A 27,998-nucleotide genomic window follows, 5' to 3' on the forward strand; every position below is an offset into this window, starting at 1 on the left:
TCAGTCATTAATGTTATGCCAGACCAGGGTTCTTTATAAGTATCTGGCTCCTAGAAGGAATTAGATGCTAAGACAACATTTGGGGATCATTGTCTACTTGAAGAACTCTACAAATAAAAAGGGTAGCCTTCTGTTATTGAAGTTTCAGGGTTTACATGTAGAGAATTTCACCAGGATTTCTCAGTCAGGCTTTGACTTAGAAAACTATAAGTACATAAGGAATATGCTAATAGCTTCACGTACCACTCAGTTCAGATTGTGAAATAACTGGGATTTAGACGATCTTAAGTAATTTATACTCTTTCTACCTAGTCAGATAGGTTCTTCTTATTCTATTAGCAAAAAAAAAAAATAATATTAATTTACTAAAATTAAGGTATTTATCTTTATCATCAGGATCATTTGATATTGGATTTAAAATGACCAATTTTTTCAGTAAGGGTTTTTTAAAATAATGACAGTGTACTGAAAATTATATAAATGTTATATTTTCTCTAATTCTATCATGCAGGATTGCAAATCTTTCAGATAAGCAAAGGATTAAAATTGACGTATCAAAATTAGACATTCTTTTGAAGAATAAGACATCACTTGGTGAATAAAATTTAATTATCTGTGTAAGGTTATTATAAATAGGGTAACAAGAATCAGTTTAAGTGCTGATCCGTTGAAACTTCCAAGTGCTTTTTCTTCTGGTGACTTGTTAACAGCAGGAAAGATTCTTCAAGATAAAAAAATGTTTATTTTACCTGTGCTAGCCGTTATCTTTGTGTTATTCTTGAGTTTGCATTCCTTTAAATTATAGCTTCTGTCATTACAGTCTAGTAAACAATTGTATTGATAGTAGTCCCTCAAGAAAACAGAAGCCAACTTGCTGTAACAAGGACTGCTGGGAGTTTTCCAAACCTAAAAAGACCTTAATCTTTCATATTCTGGAAAAACACAAAAATTGCACGGAAATAGTACACAGAATTAAGCTCCAAAAACAATACATTATTTCTTTAAGTAGAATATTTATTCCTAGGGACAACTTGTTTAGAATGAAAGTTTGCACATCTGTAAGCAAGACACAAACCTGTTACCAAGTTCCCATTTTCATTCGGTTTTAGATGTTTTATGCTTTCAAATAGGATTTTGTCATTTCTTTGTGGCAGCACCTTTCTTGTGAAGGCGTTCTTACAAAACCAGTTCAGATGACTTAAAAATGTGTTCAGTGTTGGGTTGTTAAGAAAGTCTGCATGCATCCAAAATGTTACTTATTTTTTAGTCTTCATGTGGTTTGCATCATGCTATCAGCTATTCATCTAACCAGCTCTGAGCTAGGGGATGGCAACATCATGTTAATTTAGGGTTTGTTTTCCAGAGGAGAAGGTGGGATTTTGCAGAGCTCCAGGAATATGCCTTTCTCCTTAATCCAAAATCATAAATTAAAATTTCCTATTTATTCTTTTTTCGTATAACCTCCCTCCTCCCCAGCACATCTTGCTTTTTTCTGGAAATGTTGTTTCTTATTCAGTTATATTCTGTATTCGGTTAAAGGATGAGGTGCAAATTTCATCTTGCTATACAATTGAAATACTTCAAGCATCAGAGCTGTTATTTTCTGAAGTATTGAAATCTGTTTCTGTTTTTCCTGAAACAGTATCATGAATCGAGTAAAAGATCTCAGCCAGAAGGCATTAATAGGATTAATTCAAATTATGACATTAAAAGTAGTAATTTCAGTAGCATTCCATATGTTTCTAACTCTTTCTGCTAGATTGTGTTCTTAACTGGCTTTGGCTATGTTTATGTGGACATCACCCATCAGTGTGGAACAATAGTTATAACCTTGGCCCCAGAAGGAAGAGTGGGACCCATCCAGATCAACTTCAACAGGTATATAAAGCACATAAAAGATGATAAAAAGCATTGCCAAACAGTGCTGAGAGGTCGGTCAGCTTTCTAAGTGTTAACTCACTTACGAACTTTGGTTTAACTGTTTGTTTTGTTTAATACTGCTGCATGCTCTGTGGCATATGTTTAGACCATATGTTATGCTTTGTATATCACAGTTAAAAAAGGACAATCTAACATCAAAAGTCATGTCACTTTAGGGTAAACACTAGACGTCTGATACAAAAGTAAGTCCTGAGTTGTTCATTAAAAAAGGACATTTTCCATCGTAATTATTTTTGTGTTCATCGGTTTTAAAAGTATTTAGCCAGGTCCTGCTGTATGTAATCATACAGACTTCCACTAAAATTGGTAAGAAGCTTGATGTGCAAAGGCTGTAGAAATAGTCTTACAGTTAGTAATTAACTGTACTTGATTATAGCACTCTTCTTTAGAAGACTTCCCCATTTCCATAACACACCACAACCTGGTCCTCAGCTCCATTCAAGTGCAATCATAACACTATTTCCAAGATGCAGAATTCCTGGCCTCCAGCAATGCTGTTACAATTAGAGTGGAATTTGTTGTACTGGTTTTATTTGCACTGTAATTATGTATTAATCCCTGAGAAACTGCTCGTCAGCAGTGCATAGTAGTGCATAATAGTTTAACTTGCTAGTTAAACTTGGCAATGGGCAGTTAACACGGGAGGGGGGATAGGCCCTCAATGCCAGCAGTATAAAAATGCTGTGGTGACTTCATTGGAGGACACTTGCTGCATGTGATATGAAATGAAATCCATAATAGTAACCTTCAGTAGCGCTTCCCAGAAAATATTGTAACAGCTGAGGCTGTACATGAGTTATCAGAAAATTGTATTTGTTGTCTGCTTTAATATGGCTCTGTTGCAAATCTAATAGGGAATTACTGTCTGTATAGACATTCCTGCCCAAACTATCCTGTTGATTGATACAAAAGAAAGAGAAACCTTGTATAGACATGTAATATCCCATCTCTTAGAAGACACCCTGAGTGGTACCCACTGTGGTGATTAAGTCTGCCAGATCCCATTAGCATTAACAGGACTTGCACAATGAGTTTCCCGTGTATTATAGAAATGTCTCTCGTGATGGCTCTTTGCAAAAGCAAGATGACAGGTGAACTCAAAATACATGATGTAACAGAACTTCTTTTCCCTCCTCTCTAGAAGTCAAGAGCAGACCTTGTCACTGAAAATGTTCATCAGTCAGTTAAGTCTTGCTGCGTTTGATGATATTACAAACCACAAAGTGTCCTCTGAACTTCTGCGTCTCACAGCAGACAACGTTTTCCTCCATGTGGCCCCAGCCACCAGTTGCCTGAGACCCCTGTCACAGGAGTTCCAGCAGGACGCCATGGAAGGCCTCCCACAATTTCATAGTCTCCAAGTGTATTGTGAAGATTTGCAACTGGACAATCAGTTGTACAGCAAATCCAATTTCCATTTTGCAGTCCTGCTGTGCCAAGGAGAGAAAAATGAGACCATGCAGTGGACCAGAGTGAACAACCTCGTTGTTTGTAACAAAGATTTGGAAAGCTATAAGGAAAACTGCTTTATAAAACTCTGCATTGCTTTTTCTGAGGAAGATAATTTCACGTTTCACGTGAATGACCTCAGTTTTGAGCTCAAACCAGCTAGGCTGTATGTGGAAGACACCTTTGTTTACTACATTAAAACTCTGTTTGATACATATCTTCCAGAAAACAAAACCACTTGTCAATCCATGAATACTTCAGATACTACCCTGCTACTGCCTGACCAAGTGAGAGAGCATGCAAGAGCTTTAGTCAAGCCAGTGAAGTTACGGAAATTAACAATACAGCCTGTTAATCTCCTTGTCAGTATTCATGCTTCACTGAAATTGTATATAGCCTCAGATCACACCCCTCTCTCCTTCTCCGTGTTTGAGCGAGGACCCATCTTCACCACTGCCAGGCAACTTATCCATGCCTTGGCCATGCATTATGCCGCTGGAGCACTTTTCAGAGCAGGTCAGTACTTTTCCTTAACATGTAACTTTTTTATTAGGTACCAGGATTCTGCGATTGTCTCTCAAGCTAAATAACCTAGATGTTAGCCATACAATTATTGTTTTCTTCAGACACTGTTTGATAATGATATTTTCAGACACCTTTCATGTCCTGCCATACAACAGAAGGGAAATAAAATGGCTGAGCAGACACCCGTGAAGATTTGTAAAGTTGTGCTAAACATTAGCCAGCCGCCTGAAGGCTTTATGAAACCCTGAACACAGCATAAAAATGTATTCTAGCTGGCTTAGGTTTTGTCATTTTATATTATAGCACTAGTCAGAATCAACCCACATTCCACACATAAACTCCCCAAAACTATGTTTAATCAAATTATTCAGCATGTTACTCTGCATTCAGAAGTAAATTATAGCCCTGAATGTTGTTTTGTTGTTAAAACTCCTTTTGGCTGCAGTTTATGATTAGGAATCTGTCTTTCTTCATACAGCCTTCATGCTAAACTAGCACACAGATGTTTGCTGTCCTTTGATCCAAGAACTATGAAGTTTGCTGTTACTAACTTTTTGCCATATAGGATTAATAGTGAGCAATTAGTCTACTAGGTTAGCAGGTACATTCTGTTTCCCATAAATATATAGAAACCCTGAAATTTGGTCTCTGATGTGTCTTAGTGTGGAATGGAATTTGTACCTGAGACAGGGGGAGGCTCCTCCAAGATCACCCACAAGTAATGTACTCCACACTGAACCATGGGATTTATTTTCCTGCAATACTAATGGTCAGATTTTCTGAAATCCTGATGCTTCCATTTGTACTGCAAGCACAGCTGCAACCTGATTTCTGTGCACGGTTTCCAGACTTGTACACGTGCATTTCAGGTATTTATAAATGGAAATAGTGAGATGCTGATCTGGTCTTTCACTGTGTGCATACCTGAGTTGCATAGCTGATTATGGCAATTGTGTACACAATTGTGCACCAGAACATTGTGCACCAGTTCATTATTTTCTTGCATTATTTTGCTTGCAAAATTTGAAGGTTTTTCTTTTTACTGCTTGTTTGGATTTGTTTTACAGTCAAATCCCATAGTACCAAAGGGGAGATCTAATTTCTTGCTAATTGAGAGTGAAACTGTGGCCAAATATGGTCCACAGTGTGAATGCTTCTCCCTACAACTGGCTAGGAGTGGTGATACAAGTGGTGATAGACCGCAGCAGGAAATTGGGGTTATACTGGCTTTTCATCCACAGCATCCCACGTGAGGCACATATGCTAGGGATTCCTGAGCCTGGTCTTGGTCTTTCCTCCTGTGCTACCCTGGCAGTGTGCAGCAGTGCACAGGCCATCCCTTGCTCTGGGCTCATGATATAGCTGAAATCAAGCGGTTTAAATATTAAGAAATAAGGTTTGCTTCAGTGGAACTTCTCTTCAGGAAAATACGTAAGCATATACTTAGTTACTATTTAAATCCCACTCAAAGCACTAAAACTAAAATGTATTTTTTGAAAGGGGTTGCCATGATTAAAATGGTGAATTGTATTGGTTAATGTGTGCTTGGGCAAAGGAGATGCTTTATTTTGAAGAGTTTGTGACACTTGTCAAAAGGCTGATATGTTTCAACAAATTTTAAAAGGATTTAAAAAAAAAAAAAAAGCAAAAAGCTTTATATAGTCTGCAAACCGTGAGTCCTTTCCTCACCATCAGGTGAGTTATACTTCTGGATTGGTCTCTTGTGGAAGAGGACCTCGGTATCCTGGATTTTAACTACATTAATCTACAAAACAATGGTTTGTTTGACCCCTTTCTGCTCACCACTGTCCTATGCATAAATCGTAGCATCTGCACAAACGGCATTTCCATACAGCTATGCCTTATGATGGCGGGATATAACCTCCTTTTGACCTTAACTGTGTGCAAGACCATTGCTGCCCTGTGGGAGGGGGCAGGATTTTCCCCAGAGCCTGCTAAAGGGGATGTGTCAGGCTGCCCCACATACTGAGCAGCCAGAATTTGTGTCTCGTAAGTATTACTGGAGAGCTCTGCTCAGATATGCTGATTAGCATTGCTTGTCTCACATTAGCAAAGCTTGCAATGGAAATCTCCCATCCTTTTCTAATTAAGATGGCTTCTAGTTAAAAGTTAATAAAATTCTATTTTAAAATATTACTGGTATCAGCCAGATCTAACACTATAGTTGCCTATAAAGAAAATGCAGTGGCTCTCTGCTGATATAGTCATAATTATTTCATATTAGTGGATATAATTACTAAGCATACTTTGGAAAATGGTAACCTGACATGATACTATATTGCTGCAAAATAAAATGCAGCGCAGATCTTGTGAATTGAGGGATTATTCCTGATTCATCATTCTCCTATTCCTGATTTACTCCCACGCCTTCCTCCTTGGGTTGGGTGGTCCATGCCGGCAGTGAGGAGCCGTTAGTGTTGCTCTGAGCATTGGCCAAGGAGGGTCACCCTTGCTGCAGTTTGCTCATTCCTTCCATGCACTCTCCAAGGGTGAGCACGTTCCTTTCAGAGCTTCCCAAAACTGACAGCCCACAGGCCAGGGCCAGACAGAAACACCCCATCCCCAGGATACCAGGTAACCCCTCATCTTTGTGTTTAACTGTTTTCATTCCTGGTTTTAATCTGGTTTTCATTCATGAACACACTCGCTGGCCAAACAGGTGAGTGGAGTTGGGGTCTCCCATGTCCTGGCCTGGCAGTGCCTGCTGGGGTGCTGCAGGGCAGCAAGGCACAAAGACACAGTGCCCTGCAGCCCCTTTCCACCTCAGGGCAAGGAATGCCAATAATATTTAAAAAAAAAAAAAAAAAAAAAAAAGCTGTGTGGGATTATTGCAATGTTATTGATCAGAAAAAGCAGAAAGAGCATTTCTTCCATCTGTACATGCCTCCCCGCCCCTCCAGCTTTTCATCACTTCATACAGTGGCAAAGATAATTTATTAAAAATACTGCAGCAAGGGAGTCGCAGGCCCAGCCTGGAGTGCTGGCTTCCCCTGGTTCCCAGCAGGGAAGGACTGCCAGGGGGGATGCTCCTTTCCAGGGCAGGCACCATGGGGCCACAGCGCTCATTGCTGCTCTGCTCGTCACATTGCCAGTAGTGCTTGTTTTTTGTTTTCATAGTCCATCCCACTCTCTCCCTTATGTCCACTGTGGTTCCCATTTTCTTATACTACATATACTGGAGTTCTCAACCTGCCAGGGCTGAAATGTGGGACAGATTCAACAAGAATAGTAGATTTTCCGGGAGCTTAGAATGATAGTATGAGATTAATTCATTTCATATGAGTAACATTTTCTCTTCTGTTCAGTTTCATGATTCAGCCTTCCACAGGAGTGACTGGGAGGGGTTAAGAGAAAACAAGAAAAGCATCTGGATAGCAGGAGTTTGCAGTGATGAGATGGGAATGAGGAGGGCAGCGCAGATCAAGGGCCCTCGGTGGGAGAGCAGGAGGCCAGCCTGTCCATCTTTCAGTCTTCTGGCCCTGTCATACCTTGTCACGTTCTGACAGTACCAGTTGAAACGCATGGTACCAGGGCTCAGAGACCAGGCAGTTCCCATTTAACGTTTATTGCTGTTTCTGAATCGCTCTCTCTGGGCTGCCAAAAAAAAAGTTATGCAGCACTATTTCCCTAATAAATCTGCTGCCAGCCAGCCTGAGAAAGACAAGACCTGCAAACAGCTTTCCAGCAACAGATTGTTGCGCGTTCGGCAATCCAGCAAGCTGCTGGCAACCCTGCGTTTATATAGGAAACCAGATCTGCAGATACCTCTCCTGGGATATGCATAGGGAATACTCCCCTATGAGTAACCTAATCAGCATGTAGATGTCATTGCTGTTTACACAACTGTACTGAGCAGAAGACATTTGTCTGGCTTTCACTGCACTCTGAAAGAAAATGATCAGCTTAGAAGGGTTGGGGTGGATTTAAAATAACTTCTTAAGCACTTGTCAAAAATCTGCATCCCCTTTCCTAACACTCCATCAAGCAATTGACCTGCACACTCCTGTAAAGCAGTACATTGTATCAGTGTAAACTCTCTGTCACAGTTCTATCACATAAGGATGTAAAATCACAATGCTGCCTTACAGTGTCTAAAACCAACCCAACAATCTGAAATTGCAGTCCTGTTTCTCCGTATCTGTGAGGCTTTAGCATCCACCTCCCTAGCACACTTTTAGCAGAAATACGGGAAGCTCCTGAAAGGAAGTCATTCTAAAGCTATTTGTGAGTTTGCCAAAAGGATTTCTTTGATTTACGAAGTATGAAAGATTGCCATTTCTGAATTCATAGTGGATGAGTTATTTCCTGTGTTTTGCTCAAAGGAAGTTCATAATGCAATGAATTCTAGTGTGAAAAAGATAATTAAGGAATAACCTTTTCACAACTGCTGCTTCTGCAGTTTTTGCAGTCGTAACATGTGTCTTGTTCCTCCACACAGGCTGGGTTGTCGGGTCATTGGAAATTCTTGGAAGCCCCGCTAGTCTGGTGAGAAGCATAGGGAATGGCATAGCCGATTTCTTTAGGCTCCCCTATGAAGGGCTGACCAGAGGCCCAGGAGCATTTGTCAGTGGAGTTTCCAGAGGAACAACATCATTTGTAAAACACATTTCCAAAGGTAGAGCTTTCACTTTGTTGCTCCAACTACTGCTTTGTTGTCATGTGTTGTTAAAGGATGTGTTAAAGTTTTAAACAATATTGCTTGCAGCTTTGTTTGGCTTGCTGGGCTGCAGCGAAATGCTGGGAGGGTAACAAAGCTCGCATATAACATCTTTATGTATTAAACAGATCACCGCTTAACTACAGTGCATAAGAATGTTTCAGAAACTTCAGAATTTTAAACCTCCCAGTGGGAAATGGAGATTGGCTCAGCCAGTATTTCGTGTGATAACTGCAGAAATATTAAAGGTGTTCTGTACTTCTGCTAACCATCAGAAATTCTACACTCTGTCGCCTCATCATATTTATTATTTCTTTTTTCTTAAAAAAAAAAAAAAAAAATGTAGATACAGTTGTCATAGCTGTGTAAGTAGGTGGATAGGGTTTGACAGCAGGGCTGGTTTGGCCTGAGAACAGAAGCAGCTTTTGTTTTGCGAAGTCTGTATAAACAGTGCCATCGCGTGGCTTCGGCCGCCCGGGAGAGACCGCGGCACAGCATTCCCAGCCCCTCGCTCCTGCTCCGGGCTCCCTCAGGAGACATCCTCCCGGGCTCCTTCTGTAAATATTTGTTTACCTTTCCATCACCCCCTGCTCCATTTAGGTTAACCTTACAGAAGTTTGGGAACTGGGGAAGGATGTTCGGATGAGTTACAGTTCCACGGGCCAGGCAGACCTGGTGCAAGCTAATGTAAAAGGCATGACGTGGACCATAGAAGCAGTGTGGTGATGCTTAACAAATAGTAAAGCATGTTACACATGGGCGACTTTTCAATTGACTTGCTGTTCTGCTCGTAAGCTCAGTATTGCAGTGAGGCATAGAATGTCTCCATGTTTTAAATTAAAGCATTTTGATCCAGACTCAAATATATATCTCCATGTATTTAGGTACACTGACGTCAATTACCAATCTGGCAACAAGTCTTGCTCGGAATATGGATAGGCTGTCACTGGATGAGGAGCATTACAACAGACAAGAAGAATGGAGAAGGCAACTTCCAGAGAGCCTGGGAGAAGGACTGAGACAGGGGCTCTCCCGTTTAGGCATTAGCCTTCTAGGTAATGTACTACTAAATATCAAGTTCAGTGATAATACTGATTTCTGATTTGCTCACCAGCCTTTTCTATGTGAGTTATAATTGTAAATTCTGTTTGTTTTGGTGTTTTCCTGTGAAATAGCCTCACAGCATGTATAAGATATTGTTTCTTTTTATCAGGGTTTAGTGACTTCGTGTATGTTTTTTGCTGATAAAATAATTGCAGATATAGAACAAGTTTGCACTCTCTTTGCGAAATAGCATTTTCATTGGTACATGATGTATATCTGAGAAGAATAATTCTGCATTGGACAGGGTGACTTGTAACTAAGTCAGCACAAAGACGTCATCACACTCATGTTTACTTTCCAGTGAGTTTTAGGAATGCCTTCTGAACCTGCTTGTTTTTGCTGTACTGTAGGTATCGGGGATTCTTGGTTTTGTTTGAAAACCACTTGAACTTAGTGCAGATGTTAAGTAAGCTTTGATGAGGAGTTCTGCTTTTACAAAGAGACCCAGATCATCCTGATTCAGTGTAATTGTGTTCGTCAAGCAGCCAAGTGGTTTGGTTAGAAGTGAAGATTACTCTCGCCATTTCAAAATAATACCTAAAAATTTGAAAACTAATCCGCACTGGAAAAAAACGTCTGTGAGAAGTTTTGCAGTAAGGAGCTGGATTTTCTAGGTTCTTTCTCCTTGTCACACAGCAGAGGAATGCAGAACTGTATTGTTTGGCAGAGTTCCTCTGTATGTATTAAAGAGTATGAATCCCTTAGAGATCAAAGTGACCAAAAGCAGTCCAGTGCAAAAGGTTAGAAGAGCTGAAGCTTGAAAGGATTTGTCCTCTTTCCTAATCTTCAGTAGTGTACACAACTCCTAAATTTGCAACCACAACCCTGAAAGCCCCAAAGAGGAAGTGGTAAAAATGTTACAAGTTTGGGTTAAGTTACTGGAAATTATTTTAAGCAATAACATTAGATGATGTGAGCACTGTCATCTGATAATGCCTGTAAACCAGCAAGCGAGTGTCCTGGGAGAAATGTGCATAAAGGAGAAATTTCATGTATTAGTAGCTACTATCCCAATAGTAAGCTGTTACTGGTGTTGCGAATCAAAGGCAGTCTGGAGAAGCTTTTATTTTTCCTTCTTGTTTTATTGGGCTAAGGGCTGTCATGTTGAGTAGCTGAATGAAAGATTATACTTTTAGAAGCACTGTGTCAGCCTGGTGTATATGTGCTGGTGAAATTGTTTGGTGATCTTGCTTCAGTTATTAATGAGACAGCAAGATAATGTGGTGGCTATCCCCTTCACTGACACACCAGAGCCCTTCAGAGCAAAAAGCAACAGCAGTACAGCCTGAAGTAAAGAACAAAACTTTGTAGGTTTGACTGTAACAAGGCAAAGTTTCTGCGGTTCAGGACAGCTGGGAACTCGTTACGTGCATGCACAAATACGCTGTGCCTGCGCCTCCCTGCGCGCAAGGCTTCTGTTGTTTGCAGGAGTACGCCCGAGTTAAAAACAAAACTGAAAAAGAGTTAAAATTTTAGTGTCTCTGATTTCCTAAGAAATCAGACTTCATGTTAGAAACTTAGAGCTTCATATAAGCATTAAAACATATTAGCTCCTCCTCAAGCCAGGACCTTGTTCTTACTCCCACTGTTACTGTTTAGTTTCCTCTCTGCTAAATACCTCTGTTTTAGCAGTGGAGACAACAAAGCACCCAGATAAATAGCTACAGTTACTGTGTAGCTGGACTTGACAAGTAAGGAACCTCTCACTAAGGGAAGAATTGGAAATAGTCACTGAATTTGTATCAGGCACAATTTTTTTTATTTAAACCTGATCTTAAAAAAGCATATTTTCTCTGTATACTGAGCAGCATTCATGTAAATTGTGTCAAGACCTAAATTATGAACAGAGTTACATTTCAGTCTTTACAAAAGTATCAGAAAGCTGGTTCTGCCCTAACCACTTAGTTTAAAGAATATTGTGGCTTCCCGAAAAAAGCAGTCATAGTTGAGGGAGAGGTATCACTGTGCTGCTTTCTTTCACCGGCATGTTCAGAGTAAACATGATCAAGCTTACTCTTTTAAAAACACTTCCAGGTTCTTCATACATAACAAAATGAAGTGGAGCTGCTATGTTATTTTCCTTCACAAGGATGCAGTTCAGATAAGCACAGGAATGCAGAGAGCAAGACCCTTCGAAGCCATATGGCTGTCTAATTGTAAAATTGAAAAGTGTGAAAAAGATTTCTAGGATAGTCACAGTACTATCATGTTTGTAAAAGTCACCTGACTCATGCCAGTTTACAAGAATTGCAAATACAGATTTTGTGCCTAGGCACAGGCATGTAGGAGCCCTCAGTACACTCTGCAGTATCTGTGCAGAAAAAAAGACTTGCATTTCTGATTTTTCTGAAAATCTGGCTCATGGTGGCCCTGATTCAGCTAAGCACTTAAGCATGTGCTTAAGAGCTTTGCTGAATCAGGGCCAAAATCATGTACTCTTGTCTCCTCCTCAGTGCAAGTTGTTCCCTGTGGTACATTCTTAAGTGCTTTGTCCTGTCTCGTTTTAAATGACTCAAGCACTGTCAGGGTGTTGTTTGATTTGATTGTTATCTTTGGCTGGCTGTGGTCTTCTTTTCTAGTTTGGGGGAGACTTCTGGGTCATTTGTGTGTGAAAAGAAGCAAAAACTTATGATAGGTGTCTTTTTTCTTTTATATGAGTAGACAAGAATGCAGTGAAATTGCATTTAAAATATTTAGATGATCAGCACTCCCCACCAAGGAACTATCTTTTGCATTTTGCATGACAGGGTCAAGCTTAAAATAATAGTTTACAGAGAATATTGAAACTATAGACTTTATTTTCAACTACTGGTCCTGGTGAAAAATATATTGCAGTATCTCCCTTTGGGAAGTTGAGCACTTATGAGTAACCGAAAAGCTGACAACTATTAGGAAAGCAATTTTTTGCAACGGCAAAAGTGCTCGACATTTCAGTTACTCCTTCCTACTTTTAGAGAAAGTGAATTGGTAGTAATACTGACTGACAGTGTAACTGCAGTGCTAGAGAAGTTAAATCCTGGATTTCAGAAGCTCAGATTTTTGTTATTAAGTGTGGTGGTGGTTGTTGTTCTTGCTGTGCAGCTAGCACTGAATTGAGGTCCCTCTGTGTTTGCCTGTCTACAAGCACAGTACCAAGAACCAGTGCTAATCCTGAAGGTGTGTGCTATTCCACACACTAATTCTATAAAACTATTAATGCATGCCAACAGGTGCTCTTTCCTTTTAGCTGTATTTTTATGTCATGTTTGCTGTGATGAGACTAGACTTCAGCTGTATTTTTGGTGTGAAACACTTTGCCACAGTCCTGAAGGACAACAAAGATAAGGAAGCCAAATGGTTTCAACTCGGCTAGCTTCCAGCTTCATGGCCAGTTTCTCCTGGTGGAGGATTTTTTCCAGTTATTTCTTGATCTGAAAAAGTTTGTTACAAGCAACCCGAGCTTTGCTAAGTTTAGTAAGCTGTGCTACGATCACCAAACACTGTCAGTCCGTACACAAACCAGTTGCTGCCTGTAATCACATTCTTCCTGGAGTAATACAGTGATGTACTCTGAACTATCTGAATTTTGTAGTTATCAAAGTATCTTTTTTATGGTTACTGAGCAACATATATTAACCAGAGTGCACCCCAGCTGATGTTTAGCAGATGTTACGGTGTTGCTGGAACCTCTTTGGTCCAGTAATGGAAGAATATGTTTTTGTTTTGTTGCTTTGGTGTTTAATTTTATTGAGGTTTTCTTTATACATACATAATCTGTGTGTACATATGTGGACATGCATATAAAATTGAATGCCTGGGGTAAGGAAGGAGAGAAAAATGGAGAATGGTTTCACTTTAAAGAAAAAATAATAATGAGCAGGCAACACTGCAGAGAAGGGACAGTGACAGCATTAGTACACTGTAGCTGTCTGTAGACTTATGAGAATGAGTGGGAAGGGAATGAGAGTGCTCTCCTTCCCTGGTACCTTACTGAAATCTGGGGGAAAGACCTGTTTTAAGTCCATCCAGCATGGTACTCCTGCCACTAACTTCATGTTAGAAAGAAAAAATCCACATGGACGCAGGGGACATCTGCTTCACGTAGTTTCTGGTGCTAGGAGATGCCATGAACCTCACGTGTGTGTCACAATTACCTCACTGCTGCTGGATTTTGAGGTTGCTCAGCCTTTGACAGTTTGTGGGGTTTTTTTACCTTTGCCCACGCATAATGCATACAGAAAAGGAGCTGAACAGCTCTGCCTTCCCTGTGCAAGGGTGGTAGGACCAGCCACTCCTTAATGAAAGGAGTAAGGTTATAGTTTATTAGGTGATTTGCGGGCATGACCACAGCACATGAAGGAGTTATGTCAGTGAGCTGCAGTTTGAAATAAGAGATTACAAAGGGTGAGCAGAGAGGGAAGAGGAGATCATTGGTTATATTTTTTTTGCAGTTAGAAAGATGGGACTTGCAAAAGGATGATGTATGGAATGGCTTCATGGACAAGTTTGGAGCACGCATAAAATGGCAGAATAACAGCAAGTGTGGAAGTACTAAACAACTGGCTAATTAAGCTATATATTATTTGGGGTACTATATAAATAATCTTATATAACACGGTCACAGCAGTTTCCATTCTGTTTCCTTGTCCTCTGGGCCTAATTCCAACTGAGAAGTGCCTGGAGCATACCATAGGTCCTTTGGAGTAGGCTCTTATTTATTATTACCTTGTAACATTGCTCAAGTGTATTGCAGTAAATAATTTACTAGTGCTAGGACTTAGATGGATTACATTTAATAAGGCAGTAACTTCTGTTCTGAAAGTGCAGATGCTGTGGATGACCTCAATAGATAGGGTGAAGGAGGTCACAGGGTAATGTAATACTGTAACTTAGCAGAACACCAAGTATTGTTTTATGCCTTCACATGCATCACAATTGTACAAAAGAAAAGACTGGATGAACAATCCCAATTGTATAATGCGATGTTGGGGTATTATTTTAGTCAAGCAGCAGGAGCAGCTGGTAAGTACTAATGAAACAGATTTCAATTGAAAATTGTATAATTTCCATGGCATGGCATTAAGGAAGCTTCATGGCCTTTGTGGTACAAAGGGTGAACGTTCAGCTGCACGCTCAACTTCAGTGAGTGAGCTCAATAAAAGCTGGGTTTCACATTAAAATTAGACCACCATTTTCTGGGGAAATACTATATACTTATCAATAAAGGATACACATATACTATCTCTCTAAGAGGAGAGGGAGGCATTTATGGGGGATGCAAGTTTCATGAATTGCTGATAGGTGATATCCCAGGGACAGAGATCTAGGAAAGTGTGTGCTGCTTCTTATCCTCATCTTTTCTTTGGACAGAATACCAGTGTACAGTATTAGTTCTTGGTGTTATAAGTCAGCAACTTCTCCATTTATCCAGTAACGGTAACTAAAACCATCTGAAAACTGGGTAGCAGCTAGCTGACTAGTGCATGTCATGCTGATAAACACATGGGGCCAAATACCTCAGCTGTGATTGTCCGAATCTGTGGAATTATGTCTGGATTTGCTTCCACATACAAAACAGGATCTTTGAAGATGTCTGGGTTGCAGTAAAAATGCCTGCTTACCAAGGTGACCATTGGTCCTACTCCTTAAATAATTGTTTAATCTTGATATTTGCAACGGAAGGTGCAAAGTGAGAGCTATCCAAGGAGCCTGCAAACTTGCTTTTCACTGAGCAAAGAACCTCGGATTAGGCAGACCGTTTTCAAACTGATGTCACTTTGTCCAATCCTTGTACTCTTAGTGATTTCCAAATAGCTTATCTATCAAAATTACAATAACTAGAGACATGTCTGTGGTTAAGTGGCTAGAGTAAACTTAAGATCAAAGAAATGTACCACCTCACATACCTGTTTACATTTAGGAAGATTTAAGTTGGAGTTCTCTGTTGATACTAAAAGCTGGGAAGGTCACTGTGTCACTTGTAAAAGTTTGACCCGTGCACATTAAAGTAAAATATGATCGTTTTCACAAAAAAGTAACAAAAAGTCTCAAAGTCTAATTCTGCTAATCTTAGTAATAAATCAAAAGTTGCATTAGCTTATGAACATTTCTGGCAGTGGAAGAGGATATAAAAATGATCTATTGAATACAGGCAGTTTTTATTCTCATGAAGTCAATCTCAGGCTTACGTGAAAATCTCATTTCCATTGCAGCTCAAGTCTTCTAAAACTGGTGGATTTTATTCCAAGCCAAACATTTTCAGAATTGCAACACAGAATGAGCTAAATTAAACTAATTCAGCAAAAGCATTTAGCAAAAGTAGTTGAAAGATGAAAACGTACTGTCAAGTTAAGTGATCAGAATGTTTAAAAAAGTGAAATACATTAAAAAAAAGAAGTCAAAATTTAAGGTATTATGCTAAATGGCTGTATGGGAAGGGTGGGGTACAGTTTGTAATCCAAGCAACGTTCAGGTCCAGTAGAGATTCCCGCTTATTTTGGGGTATTAATCGTCACTAATTACTGGGGACTCTTGTTTTTCCAGGTGCAATTGCTGGGATTGTGGATCAGCCAATGCAGAATTTTCAGCGAGTATCTGAGGCCCAAGCTTCAGCTGGGCATAAAGCCAGAGGGGTCATCTCGGGTGTGGGGAAAGGAATCATGGGCGTCTTCACAAAGCCCATCGGAGGTGCAGCTGAGCTCGTCTCCCAGACAGGTTACGGTGAGTTTCTGTATTTCCAACATCCCCATTTAAATTTTAAAATGCTCTTCAGATACAACCTGCTGTGTTTCTTACTTGGTTCAGTAGCTGTGACTTACAGAAAGGTTTAGAAATGCCATCGCTGAATAGTTACAAATGTTGTGCTGGTTTTCTTAAAAACCATCAAGTTGTGCTTCTCTCTCGCGTTACCGATCCACATTGTACTGCCACAGAAACACAGAATGCAGAAAGCATGAAGTAATTCTTGGAATACAGTAGAATTAGTTACAGAAACATATGTGCTTACAAAAGGGTTTTTGACATAAAAGTATTAGAGCAACACTATATCCAATTAGAGCGTTATTTTGAGATTGCTTTGTTATGGCAAGGAAAGAGTTGTGCTATTTCTACACAAACAGAGAGTTATGTTCCTCAGAGAAAGAAGTGAGTCATGTAGTGGGAGCATCCCCTTTAAACTGGAGAGTTGTGAGAAGACAGTCCCAGTTTTGGATACACAGGTAACCTTTTAACAACCAGAGGTGGGTTTTCCAGCTAGACTGAGCACTTAGTGGCAGTGGCAGTCCTTTCAGGCTGATGTGAATACTTCTGGGCAACCACATACTGTAAAAAAAAAAAAAAAAAAAAAAACAACACAGAAATACACTATTTTTTTTCTTGCAGTATCAATAAATCAAAACTGTTTGTCTGGCTATTTAAAAGAGGTGGGGGGAGAGTCGGGGAAGAAGAGCGGGGAGACCTGTTGGTACAAGGACAATGTGTCAATAATTTTGCTTCACTAATTAAACCGGACAAATCTTGAAGATGTAAGCCTTTAATCACTAGCAGTATTTATGTTTGTGATGTGTTCATTAGAATACAAGTAGTTCTTCTAGGGCTTAAGTATAGGGTATTGCTTCCATGCTTCCCATTACATTCAGAACTCATTCCTTGAAGCAATCTATTTAAAGAAATAATGAAACAGTTATTACAATTCTTTCAAATTATCTTGTTTGTGTGAGTGTAAATAATACCTCTTCTCCTCTGCATCCCATAGGTGTAAAACCCATATCGGTAAAATCAGACTTTTGTTTGTTGTCAGCTGCCTGTGTGTTGGTTTTGCTGCCCATGGCATTATCCTTTCTAGATTTAATTCCACTGCAGTCTTTATCAAGAAACTTGTAACAGTAGAGGGACAATTTTCATTGCAGATATGGTGTACAAGACATCATGTTTTCCATGAGCATGTGACAAAAAGAGTTAGCCAGGAAAAAACATGAAAACTGTATCAATAATAGCTGACAGTGCGTGAGAGGAAAACACAACAAGAGTTCAAGTAACTCTTACCCACAACTGGATTGGAAGTGGGACCGTGCCCCTTGGGGGGGACCGAGGGGTGGGGGACCACACAGAAATAAACACATGTTCTCTCTTTCTCCATCTGTAAATAACATTTTCACTCACATAATGCTGAGAACCTCGGTAAGCCAACTGTTACAACTGGGATGCTGCTTTTAAGTATTACCATCAACATGTGTGCTAAAAATTAAAGGGTTTTTTTCAGCACTGATGTTTTGTTTAAATTATTATCCATTGTGTAAAAAGGAATCTAAGTTATTGACACCCTTATGCAAAAATGTTTTTTGCTTCAGTGGAATGGTTAATTAGACAAAAGAAAATTTGTTTATTTAAAGAGCAAATTTGCATTAAATGCATAACACTAGTACTTGCTGTGTAACCTACTTCCTGTCTGTCTTGGAAAATTTTTTTAAACTACTTAATTTGTGAATCTTTTTGCAACCCACTTATTCTTTCTAGTGACCATACTCCATCTTTAAAAATTCACAAGCCATCTGAAAGCATACGTACTGTATCATCTTCAGCTAATCTATTTAGCTATAATCTATTTAGAAACCTGTTTAACTGTTTCTTGTAGTCTCCATTCTTTGCTGGCACTAAGAAGAATTCACAATAAACCAGATGCCCCGGAGATCTCATAAATGTATATGGATCTGTGTTTAACAGCTGGATTAAGTAACTGAACATTTAAATACAGTATCTAGGCAAACTTGCCTTCTAATTTGTACCAATCATGAGACGTATATGGAAGTATTTTAATATTAAGCACAAAAGTTAATAATGGTCTTGATTTTTTCTACAGAAATCCTAAGTGATCTGTCTGATCCTACTCTGAAATGATGCCTCTCAGGAGCATTATGTTTCTCTTGATTGCAAGTGTATGGCTGATTTTTAGAACACACAGTGGTTTGGGTTTTTTTTGTTGTTTCTTGCTAATGCAAGATCACCGGGGTTAAGTGCACAAGTCTTGCATTATAATATTTAATGAATTATCTTGACTACAACTTCCAAAGATGTGACATCATTTTGGATCTGCACTATTTTATTAACTGCTCTAAACAAATGACATCACTACCGCATGTAACTGTTTTGTAGAAAACAACTACTAAAAAACTTAAATTCTCTTACCACAGGTATTTTGCATGGAGCTGGACTTTCTCAGCTTCCCAAGCAGCGCTCTCATCCAAATGATCAACATGTTGAGCAGGCTCCAAATAGCCACGTCAAATATGTCTGGTAAAATTATTTAGACACTTGCTCATTTTTACATCCACATTGTTTATTAATAGGTTCTGGCCTATGGTGAAGTTAACAGGCTGCTTCCCTAGGAAAGGCTGAGTTATGGCAGTTTGTTTAGGAACACTAAACACAAAGGTAGTGCATAGAAACCCAATCTGCAAATGACGAGCTGCTGATCTGCTTCCAGCTTTGGAACTACAGACCTGATTTTTATTTAATGGCATTCAGTGAGTTCTTAGTTATTTATCATTGCGCTGAGCCCAAAAATTTCTGCACATCTCCAGAAACAGCTGTTAGTGAAGATAGCTTTATTTTCTGCACTGAATTTGTAAGCCACTTCTCAGGGTAATTTTTCTATTAGGATGGGAATTAAGCTGACCTAGCATGGTTATTAGGCCAATTTTGCAGTGAATGATTTAGGAGTTTTGATAAGTAACAGTTTCACATTTATTCTCTAATCTTAAGTCTTACATCTTTCAGTAATGGAGATTTGGAATATATTCCCTGTCTTATTTTATATTTGTAGGTGATAGCTAGAGGCTTAAGTAAAAACATTAGTGTTCAAAAGAAGTCCCAGAGGATCCAATGCATAACACAGACTACTACGTTTTTTTCTTCTTTTTGTTTTTCCTCCTTGATAATGTAGGAAAATGCTGCAATCTCTAGGAAGGCCGGAGGTCCATATGGCCTTGGACGTCATGATTGTGAGTGGATCAGGCCAGCAGCATGAAGGCTGCTTGCTGCTCACCTCAGAGGTGCTCTTTGTGGTCAGCATCAGTGAAGACACACAGCAGCAGGCATTCCCCGTGACTGAAATCGATTGCCTGGAAGATGATCAGCAAAAAGACCTGCTGAAGGTGCAGCTAAAACAGCAGAGAGTGCCCTGTGATTTGGAGGTAAGGGCTTGAGTATGATTTTCATTCAGCGATAAAGTTACACCGATGATGATGCTTTTGGCAAACTCATCTTTGAGTCGGGAGGCCAGAGGTCTAAGTGCAAAACCAGGAAACCTGCTGTTTTCACACACCTCATAGTTGACTGTGTTGCCTTTTGGGTGAAAGCAACAAACCTTCTCCCTTCTGTGCTCTTTATTGATCATGATATTTCATATCTGTGTCAGCAATGTTCTGAGGGAAAAAGCAGAAGTCGTCTGGGTTCTTGGTAAGCACCACCTCTTTTCTGAAGAGATTCTCATGACTACATGTGCATGAGGTGTTTATTGTTTGGCAAGCCAGCGTTGCTGCCTCTGCCTACAAAGTCACAGCAAGAACAGTTCCTTTTATTCTTCTTTGAATTCTGTTTTAACGGTTCAGTGGTGCTGATCCATGCTCCTTTCAGCATGTTTCTCATCTTGCCACTTCTAATGCAGTGGTCTTGCTTGGCTGCTAGCTGTATTTACTTCCTTAGATCTTCCTTCTTCTGCAAACACTAACTTTAAAATGGGTCAGGTTTTTTGCTGAGATTGGATGCACCAAGTGTTTGCCCATAAGAGCATAAATCCTTCATCCTCATATTGAAAGATCTCTAAGCCATTTGAATATTGAGGTTTTGGATGAATTATCTTCTTTTAATGGTAGAAGAATGTTATATTTTTACACTTTCGGGAAACAATGTTTATTGTGTTAAATTCTCAAGTGGAATCATATGAGAGACCATTTCAAAAACAAACATGCATGTCTCAGTTGTTTTTGTAAAAGTGTGTCAGGTAGTTCATAGGCTGCTATACCAGAAATGTATGTTTCAAATACAAGAAGAGAACATGCAAAACCCCATGATGTATGAGGTATGTCAAAAAGGGGAGGCTTCAGCACCTTCAGTAAAATCCTAACTTTGCTGAAGTCACTGAAGAGTTTTTCCATTGATTCCAGCACAGCAAGTACTCCATCTGTGTCATGATGGCGCTTGGATTTTTTGTGAAAGCTTTTTTTAGTGTTGAATTCTCTATTTACACTTATTGTCTTTCCACTAACCTCAGTCTTACAGAGTGCTGTTGACTGAAGTTGCCTTCTCTCACCACAAAGCTACATGAGGCATTATTTAAATTTTGATGCAAGTGGGCAAAGATCAGTTTTTTTATCCCTGAATGCTCTGTGGTTGCTGGAGGCACACATCAGACTGAATCCAGACTATCCTGCTCACTCCAGAGCTACTGTCCTGGAGGGAAGAGGAAGACAGTTTGTGTTCCTTCAGGCATCTGAGGCACTCACCCCATCCTAACCCTGACTTTAGGACCAGCCCAGTCTGTAGTGTGATGGATCTTGTCTTGGTTTCTGGTTGTCCAAGGTGTGAGGAGCAGGCTGCTGCTCTGGGGGAGGGGCTGCTTGCCCAAAGGTTGCTGCAAGAGGGTGATGAGGCAGAGAGGCTGAGTGGCTGGGAGAATGGAAGGCAAGGGACAGGGAGCCTAAGTCCAGTCCCCACAGCTGCTGCAGCTGGGAATACGTAGGACTTCTGGGCAAGCAGCTCCTGTACATGCAGAGTGCAACCCTACATGGCATGTGCAGAATCTCATGTTTCCACATACACGTGCTAGTACACGCAGTGAATGTGACCTGCTTTGGACGTACTGGACCAAATACATGTTTTTTTCTGAAGTTCTGGATAGAAATATGGGAGTCCTCTTCCAGTGGTGTAGCAATGCCAAGAGCTGTGAGCCTTGAGTCACCCAGACTCAGTACACAGTTTCTTTTGCTGGTGCAGCCTCTTGAGTATGCAGTGAAAATCTATGGCATGATAAAAGCAGTGAAGAGTGCCTGTGCGCCAGCTGGAGCAAAGTGAGTGATGGCAAGACAGCAAAAGCTGAGTGATGCTGTACAAAACAGACCTGGCAAAATATTCCTTCAGAATGCGGACACTGATGCTGAAATTTGTATGAAAATTTAAAGAAATGTCCTTTAAGGAGGAGCAGTTGAAAGTAAGACAGACGAGAAAGAATAAGAAAATTAAAATGCTAAGGCAGCTACACAATAAAAGATTCCAAAATCTTCATAAAGTTTAATTAACTACCTTGATTTAAGTAATATTCTTTCATAATTAATGTTAATTCTTTTTGCCTTAGTAGACTGAGAAATTTCATCCTTGGTAATTTCCTTTATGCCACTGAACATGTCAGTTCAGCAGCACTTGGGGTGTTGTGTGCAGCACTGGTGCTGGTGGGAGCTGGGGCCTCCCCTTTAGGGCCCCCAACAAGAGCTTTGAAAACTCTTTGAATGGGATGAGGAAAAGGAACCTCAGGAGCAGCAAGCTGTGACTTGTAGGTGAGCAGCCTCAGAGCTGTAGACCTACATCTGAATAGACATAACTCCTAAATATTAATGGTAGTCCATCTTGTTGCACTGAAGATGTCCTCAGCTGAAGCGCGGACACATCTGTATGTGAAGACATTAGTGAAGATGGCCAGAATTTTTAGCTGGAAAATGCCCAGTCAGGTCAATCAAAATATTATAGTGAGTTTAGCAAAATAGAGGTATGATTACCAAATGTAAATTATGTCTATTTTTTGATTAATTTGGTCAGCGTTCCTAGAAGTAATACAACAAATTGAAACATCTCATTTTGACATTATAAAAATCCACTTTTTTGTCTTATAGCTCACAAAAATAATTGCCAAAAGTTTTGCTTCAGCTCTGCCCAAAACAGTTTCTCCCCTTCCCTCTCCTCAGCGTCTTGGAACTATTAGGAAACAAAACATGAGTTACTCTGCAGCTGTAATCACCAGAGATGTTATAGAGCATATTTTTGACTCCTTCAGCAATAGGTTTGCCTGATGGCTTGTTCACCTCCACAATATATAACTTAATCCATCTGGCTAGGAGAAGCCTGAATGGATTCTTGAAAACTGACACTGACAACATTGTTACTGAAAGGGAAGCATTAATTTGGCTTATCTTCCAAAGTAATTGAGACACTGCTTGCTTCCAGACAGACATCAAACTCAAAAGTCCTGCTCTTCCAGCTGCTCTTGGTATATAGCTTATAATGTCAGGAAGACAGGAAAAAATTGAAGGGCCCTGGAATTTCAGATACTCCAGAATTTCTTTGTAATGATCAGCAACAAGATTTTCATTGATAGTTCCACGTCATCATCTCTGGAGCTGAAAACCAGTCTCCAGATTTTTCCAAGCAGTGAAAAAAAAAACCTAAAGGACCGGATCTCCTTAGTCCATGTGCACAGGGCAGCCCATCAGTGCTACATAAACATTTGGACTGCACAACAAAGGTGTTGTAGCCTCTGTAGAATTAGAATTGATGAAGGCTTATTCTTTATAAGCCGTAATGGGAGGAATTTTAGAAAAATTCTGGCGTTTTTAACCTTCTAGCATGAAAGGATGTGCTATCTTTAAGATTCCTCTACCAGGTGCATTAAGCAACCCTTGACTAAGTTTTGATTCATTGAATGTTCTGTCTATTAACATTACAGTTGTTCAAAGGAGTGGGCTAAGGCACTTGGTGACTACGGTGGGTCCCATTTAGGGAAAAATGTAGAGTAACAGCCAAGTTTCTGTTGTCTTGACAATATAAGCTAAACTGAAACTGGCTGAAGAAGCAGACGGTTATAGATGAAGTCATCTGGAAGAAAGTACCGTCCCAGTTACTCTGGAAGACCATCCAAGTGCAGTTAGTATTTCCTCCTGAATAATTATGCCATATCTGTGGGATATAGCCTGGGGCTTAATGAAGAATAGGTTCACAAGAGTAGGTGAGTGGGATGCCAGCACCCTTTCCATCTCCTTTAATAACTTGGGTCTTTCGGTCACTGTGGAGGCAGAACTATAACCCAGCTTCCCCTGGGTTTACCTCCCTAGAAGTAAAAATCAGGAAAAAGTGTGGAGCCATCTACATTCAAGATTTACGCCATAATTTAAAATCTAGTGTACATAGGTGGTACTTTAATGTATTTCTCTCCTTTCAACTGATAATTTTAAAAATTGTCCTGAGATAATTTTTCTGTGCCACCAGACTGGTTCAGACGCCATTCTCCACTGTTAGCCCAGAGTCTGCTGCAGCAGTCAGCCTTCTGATTTTTCCCTCCCTTTTAAGGTCATTCATGGAAAGCACACTCTCCCCTGCCCATTGCACCATTTCCACTGTTTGTAGGCATAGGCTCCAACCTTGAGCTTCAGAGCTTGTTCATGAGCCTGCTTCCTTTAGCCTTTTTGTGGTGGTGATTGAAAACAGGAGTGTTTCTACTTGCTGAGCAGCAAATTCATCTCCAAAGGCATAGTAAAAAAAACCCAGAGGGGACTGTTTTGATTTGGATGTGACATCTGTCACTATCTATCAATCATATTAATTCTTTCTTCAAATAAGCAATGGTTTGTTTAAAATGAGCCTTGCAGTACAGAGATGTGACAAGACATTGATTGTGGATGTTAAATCGAATCCAATGGCACTGTTTGAAAATATCATCACATCTAGTGAGGCATGAGTCAAGCTCCCTGAAAGACAGTCAGAAGATAGCTCCTTAGCTACCCTTAGCGTGACATCCATTTTAAACCCTCCAAAAATTAAACTGGTCAGCAGTTCTCCAAGTGTAAATAAAGGAGCATCAAAGTCTAGCCCTAGGATATTTTCTGCCTTTTTGTTCATTGTCATATTTTGTAAATAATTTCTATTCTGAATTACTTTGCTAGTAATACTGCTGTAGCATCCATGATGATATTACTGAGACATTTTTTGAAACCATACAACTAGCTTGATGCCTGCTTGCGTGCTTTCCCTTCTCAAGCTCATCAATAGTCATCTTCAATTTCTTCTTCAAGAAAAAGGGCACAGTAAATTGATCTTCCACAGCCAGGTTTTCCCATGGCTTTTCTTCTAATACTTTATCTGGTTGGAGCCATATGGTAGACGCCACCTTTCTGTTGACAGGATTTGTTTTGCTGCGTTTTTTTCCACTAAAAGTAGGTTACTTGCATCCATCTTGCTAGAGCCTTGAACCTCTGTATATTCCACCCTGCAAAAGGAGTTTCTTCCAACTCATGATGGTGGAAAGGGCAGTTTGCATAGACACCTTAATTTCTTTTCCAGAAACAACATGTCCAAACCATCTTAATTTAAGCCCTTTTGTTTTTAAAAATGTAATTGTGTGGGTCCTCTGATCCAGAATGGCTTTTTTTGGTTACCAGAAGCAGATGGATATATCCAGTCATAGAACATTCACCTGGAAGGTAGCTTTTAGGCTTTATTTTAAATCAAGTAAGTTAAAGACTTAACTGCCCAGATATAGCTATGGCCTGTCTTTAATTGTACTTTGTGAGACAATGCTTTTGCTAATTAGAATTGCTATCCGATAAGCACTTCCAAGAGCTACTGGCATTTTTCTAAAAGGGGTTCAGATGCTTTTCCTGTGTACAAAGAGTTGACCTGATGTAAAGATCTACTCTTGACCAAGGTGTCCATCCCTGAAATTCTCAAAAGATACTGCTTAAATTCTCTATGGCAGGGTTAGAGCTTCTCAGAAGCATCCAAAACAGCAAAGGAGAGAAGTAATCCACCAAACATTAAACTACAGGAGAACTGTTGACTAAACCATCCATTAAACTATTGTAAGAAAGATGCCAGGGAGGAAGATTTTTAACTACAGAAAGTAATGTGGAAGTTATTGGTGTTACTACTAAGTTCAGTTCACTATGCAGGGCAACAGCGATTCTCGTCCTCCGTGCTTGCTTTTTCTCAGAATGGGGCTTGGTGAGCGTTTTCGGCCGAAAACGCGTTTTCGGCCGAAAACGTGCACGTTTGCACTTCCCCGCCAGAGAGAAGCTGTTAGCCGGGAATTCTCTTGCTGGTTGTAACCGCTGCCCGGAACGCTATGCAGGGCAACAGCGATTCTCGTCCTCCGTGCTTGCTTTTTCTCAGAATGGGGCTTGGTGAGCGTTAATAGTCAATAAAATAGTCAATAACTCAGTAACTATTTTATCTTATCTAATTTCAGGCAGATGGAGCTAGAGAGAGACTATCAGAACAACAATACAACCGCCTTGTGGAGTACATCACAAAGACATCCTACCACCTCGCTCCCAGCACCTCGACAGTGCCAGCACTGCAAACTGTGGCTACTGAACACCTTCCAACTATAACGAAAACATATCAATATGTAGTTGATCCAAATTTTTCCCAAGTATTCATTAGCAAATTCACAATGGTGAAAAATAAAGCCTTGAGGAAAGGATTTAATTAGTATTTATTTGTGGTGAGTACAGTAATACCTTACTGTTTTGAAAGTAATGTTTTCTCCACAGTAACTTACATCAGGTAGAGATACATATAATTTTTGAGGAGGTAGGAGATGATAACAAAGTTAAGCCCAATAGCTTTTCTAATCTTGACAACATTCCTGCTCCCTAGCCAAAGTACTAGTGCTGGAAGGAAAGTGTTCTAGCAAATTAATAAAGTGAAAAGGAACAGCCTTGGACTATAGCTCAATCAAAATCCTTTTTTTTTTTTCTCTTCTCTAACCAAAAATCAGAGAATAAGGAAAAATCGCATGCATACAGACATTTTCGCCACACACACAAAATGTGTATCAATACCTACTATATCATATTTTAGGGTCTGCCAGTTCCTGTTATAAACCAGGTTTATAACTCAGCTGTAAAAACTTGCTCAAGGCTGAGCCTTTCCCCCCACACACGCACTCCCCCCAACATGTATGTCCTGAGGCAAAACATTTTCCCCCACTAAATCTGAAAAACCCAGTGTGGCTGTTTTAAGTTACTAGTGACAGCTGGGTTTTAGCACCACTTTAACCTTAAAATAGCTTCCTTTATTTGACTGAAGTTTTGCAGGACATTAGTCCTTAATGTAAACTAGTGCCTTTGTGTGGTTTGGAGAACAAAACATGAACTAAAACATGAATTTATTTTTAAAACTGTCTGTATACAGAAACTTTATTTTATCCACCATCAAATTTTCAGGACTTTCAATGTATATATGACATTGTGCATTGTCTGGTCATTTGCTGGAAGCCAGTAACATGCAGTTCAAAAATTTAAGAAATAGAGCTTAGTCTCCTTAAAGTCTACCAAAAATGTGTAAGCTCAGTGCAACGTTGATGTGCAGGTGCTAAGTATAGCCTTGTTGGGTTTCACTTACTTCTGATCTGTCACCACTACATAGTATGTGCTCACTTAAGACCTAATTCATTTTATCCATATCATCTTTGAACAGATAAAACCAAGGATATTTAGAAACATGATGTTTCAAATAAGTTTGTGCTAAGCAAAGTGAGATTATTTTTTTCCAAGTTGATCGAACAGTATGGACCTACAGGTGCCAATTGCATTAATAGTTAATGATGCCATCATGATACACTTACAAATATGATGTTAAACACATCAAGACAAATGAGCTTACCAAATGTCTTATTTTTCAGATGTTTTACAGTTTGTAGTAGACAAGAAATTACTGTCCCTGGGCACAGTTAGATTACTTTCTAAACCAAATCTGGCTATGTCAGTTTTATTTAAAAAAAAAAAAAAAAACTTACTTGGTTTTCAACTATGTGTGTTACTTTTCTCCCCTTTCCTGTGTACTTACGGACATGAATTTTGTCTGGGGCTTCCTGAACATGGCTGGAATTGGAAACAAAAACTGGAATAAAATCTGATCATTGTTTAGAGCAGATACATATGCTTTATAATTAATAACTTCTATGCATACTTGATATGACCAAATGCACAGTAATTAAGAATGTAGTAACGCCAATGTTTTTCTCGTGAGTTCCATTTTGTTAAAGAGTATTTCTGAAAGCTGTGTCTCCTGTGTACTGAAAATACAGAAGCTTGGGATCTGTATTGTCCTTTTCTGACTGTGAAATAAACCCATCCATTACCAACATTTCATACAGTGATTTAAAACAGTTATTGTTTAAATAACACTATTTTAAAATGTTTATATATATACACACACGCTTCATTCCTGAATATTTTATGGAAATAGTTTAATACTTCTAATTTTGCATATTGGTGGATAAATTGTAATATAATGAGATTGTTTAAAGATAATAAAGCTATTCCTATAATACTTGGAT

At 39.6% G+C, this 27,998-nt stretch overlaps 1 protein-coding gene across 1 annotated transcript in view; it reads left to right on the forward strand.

Annotated features, from left to right (window-relative positions):
- VPS13B (vacuolar protein sorting 13 homolog B) overlaps positions 1-27,991 on the forward strand; it is a 477,299-nt gene extending 449,308 nt beyond the window's left edge. Inside the window, 8 exon segments of the mRNA XM_026841594.1 lie at positions 1,760-1,878; positions 3,083-3,906; positions 8,375-8,551; positions 9,478-9,648; positions 16,220-16,396; positions 18,865-18,967; positions 19,617-19,866; positions 25,902-27,991. Coding sequence (XP_026697395.1) covers positions 1,760-1,878; positions 3,083-3,906; positions 8,375-8,551; positions 9,478-9,648; positions 16,220-16,396; positions 18,865-18,967; positions 19,617-19,866; positions 25,902-26,147 — 2,067 coding nt within the window. The 3' untranslated portion in view covers positions 26,148-27,991.
- Positions 27,992-27,998: the final 7 nt, after the last annotated feature.

Source organism: Athene cunicularia (assembly GCF_003259725.1).
Source record: "Athene cunicularia isolate RWA chromosome 2 unlocalized genomic scaffold, athCun1 chr2_part1, whole genome shotgun sequence".
Taxonomy (NCBI): Eukaryota; Metazoa; Chordata; class Aves; order Strigiformes; family Strigidae; genus Athene; species Athene cunicularia.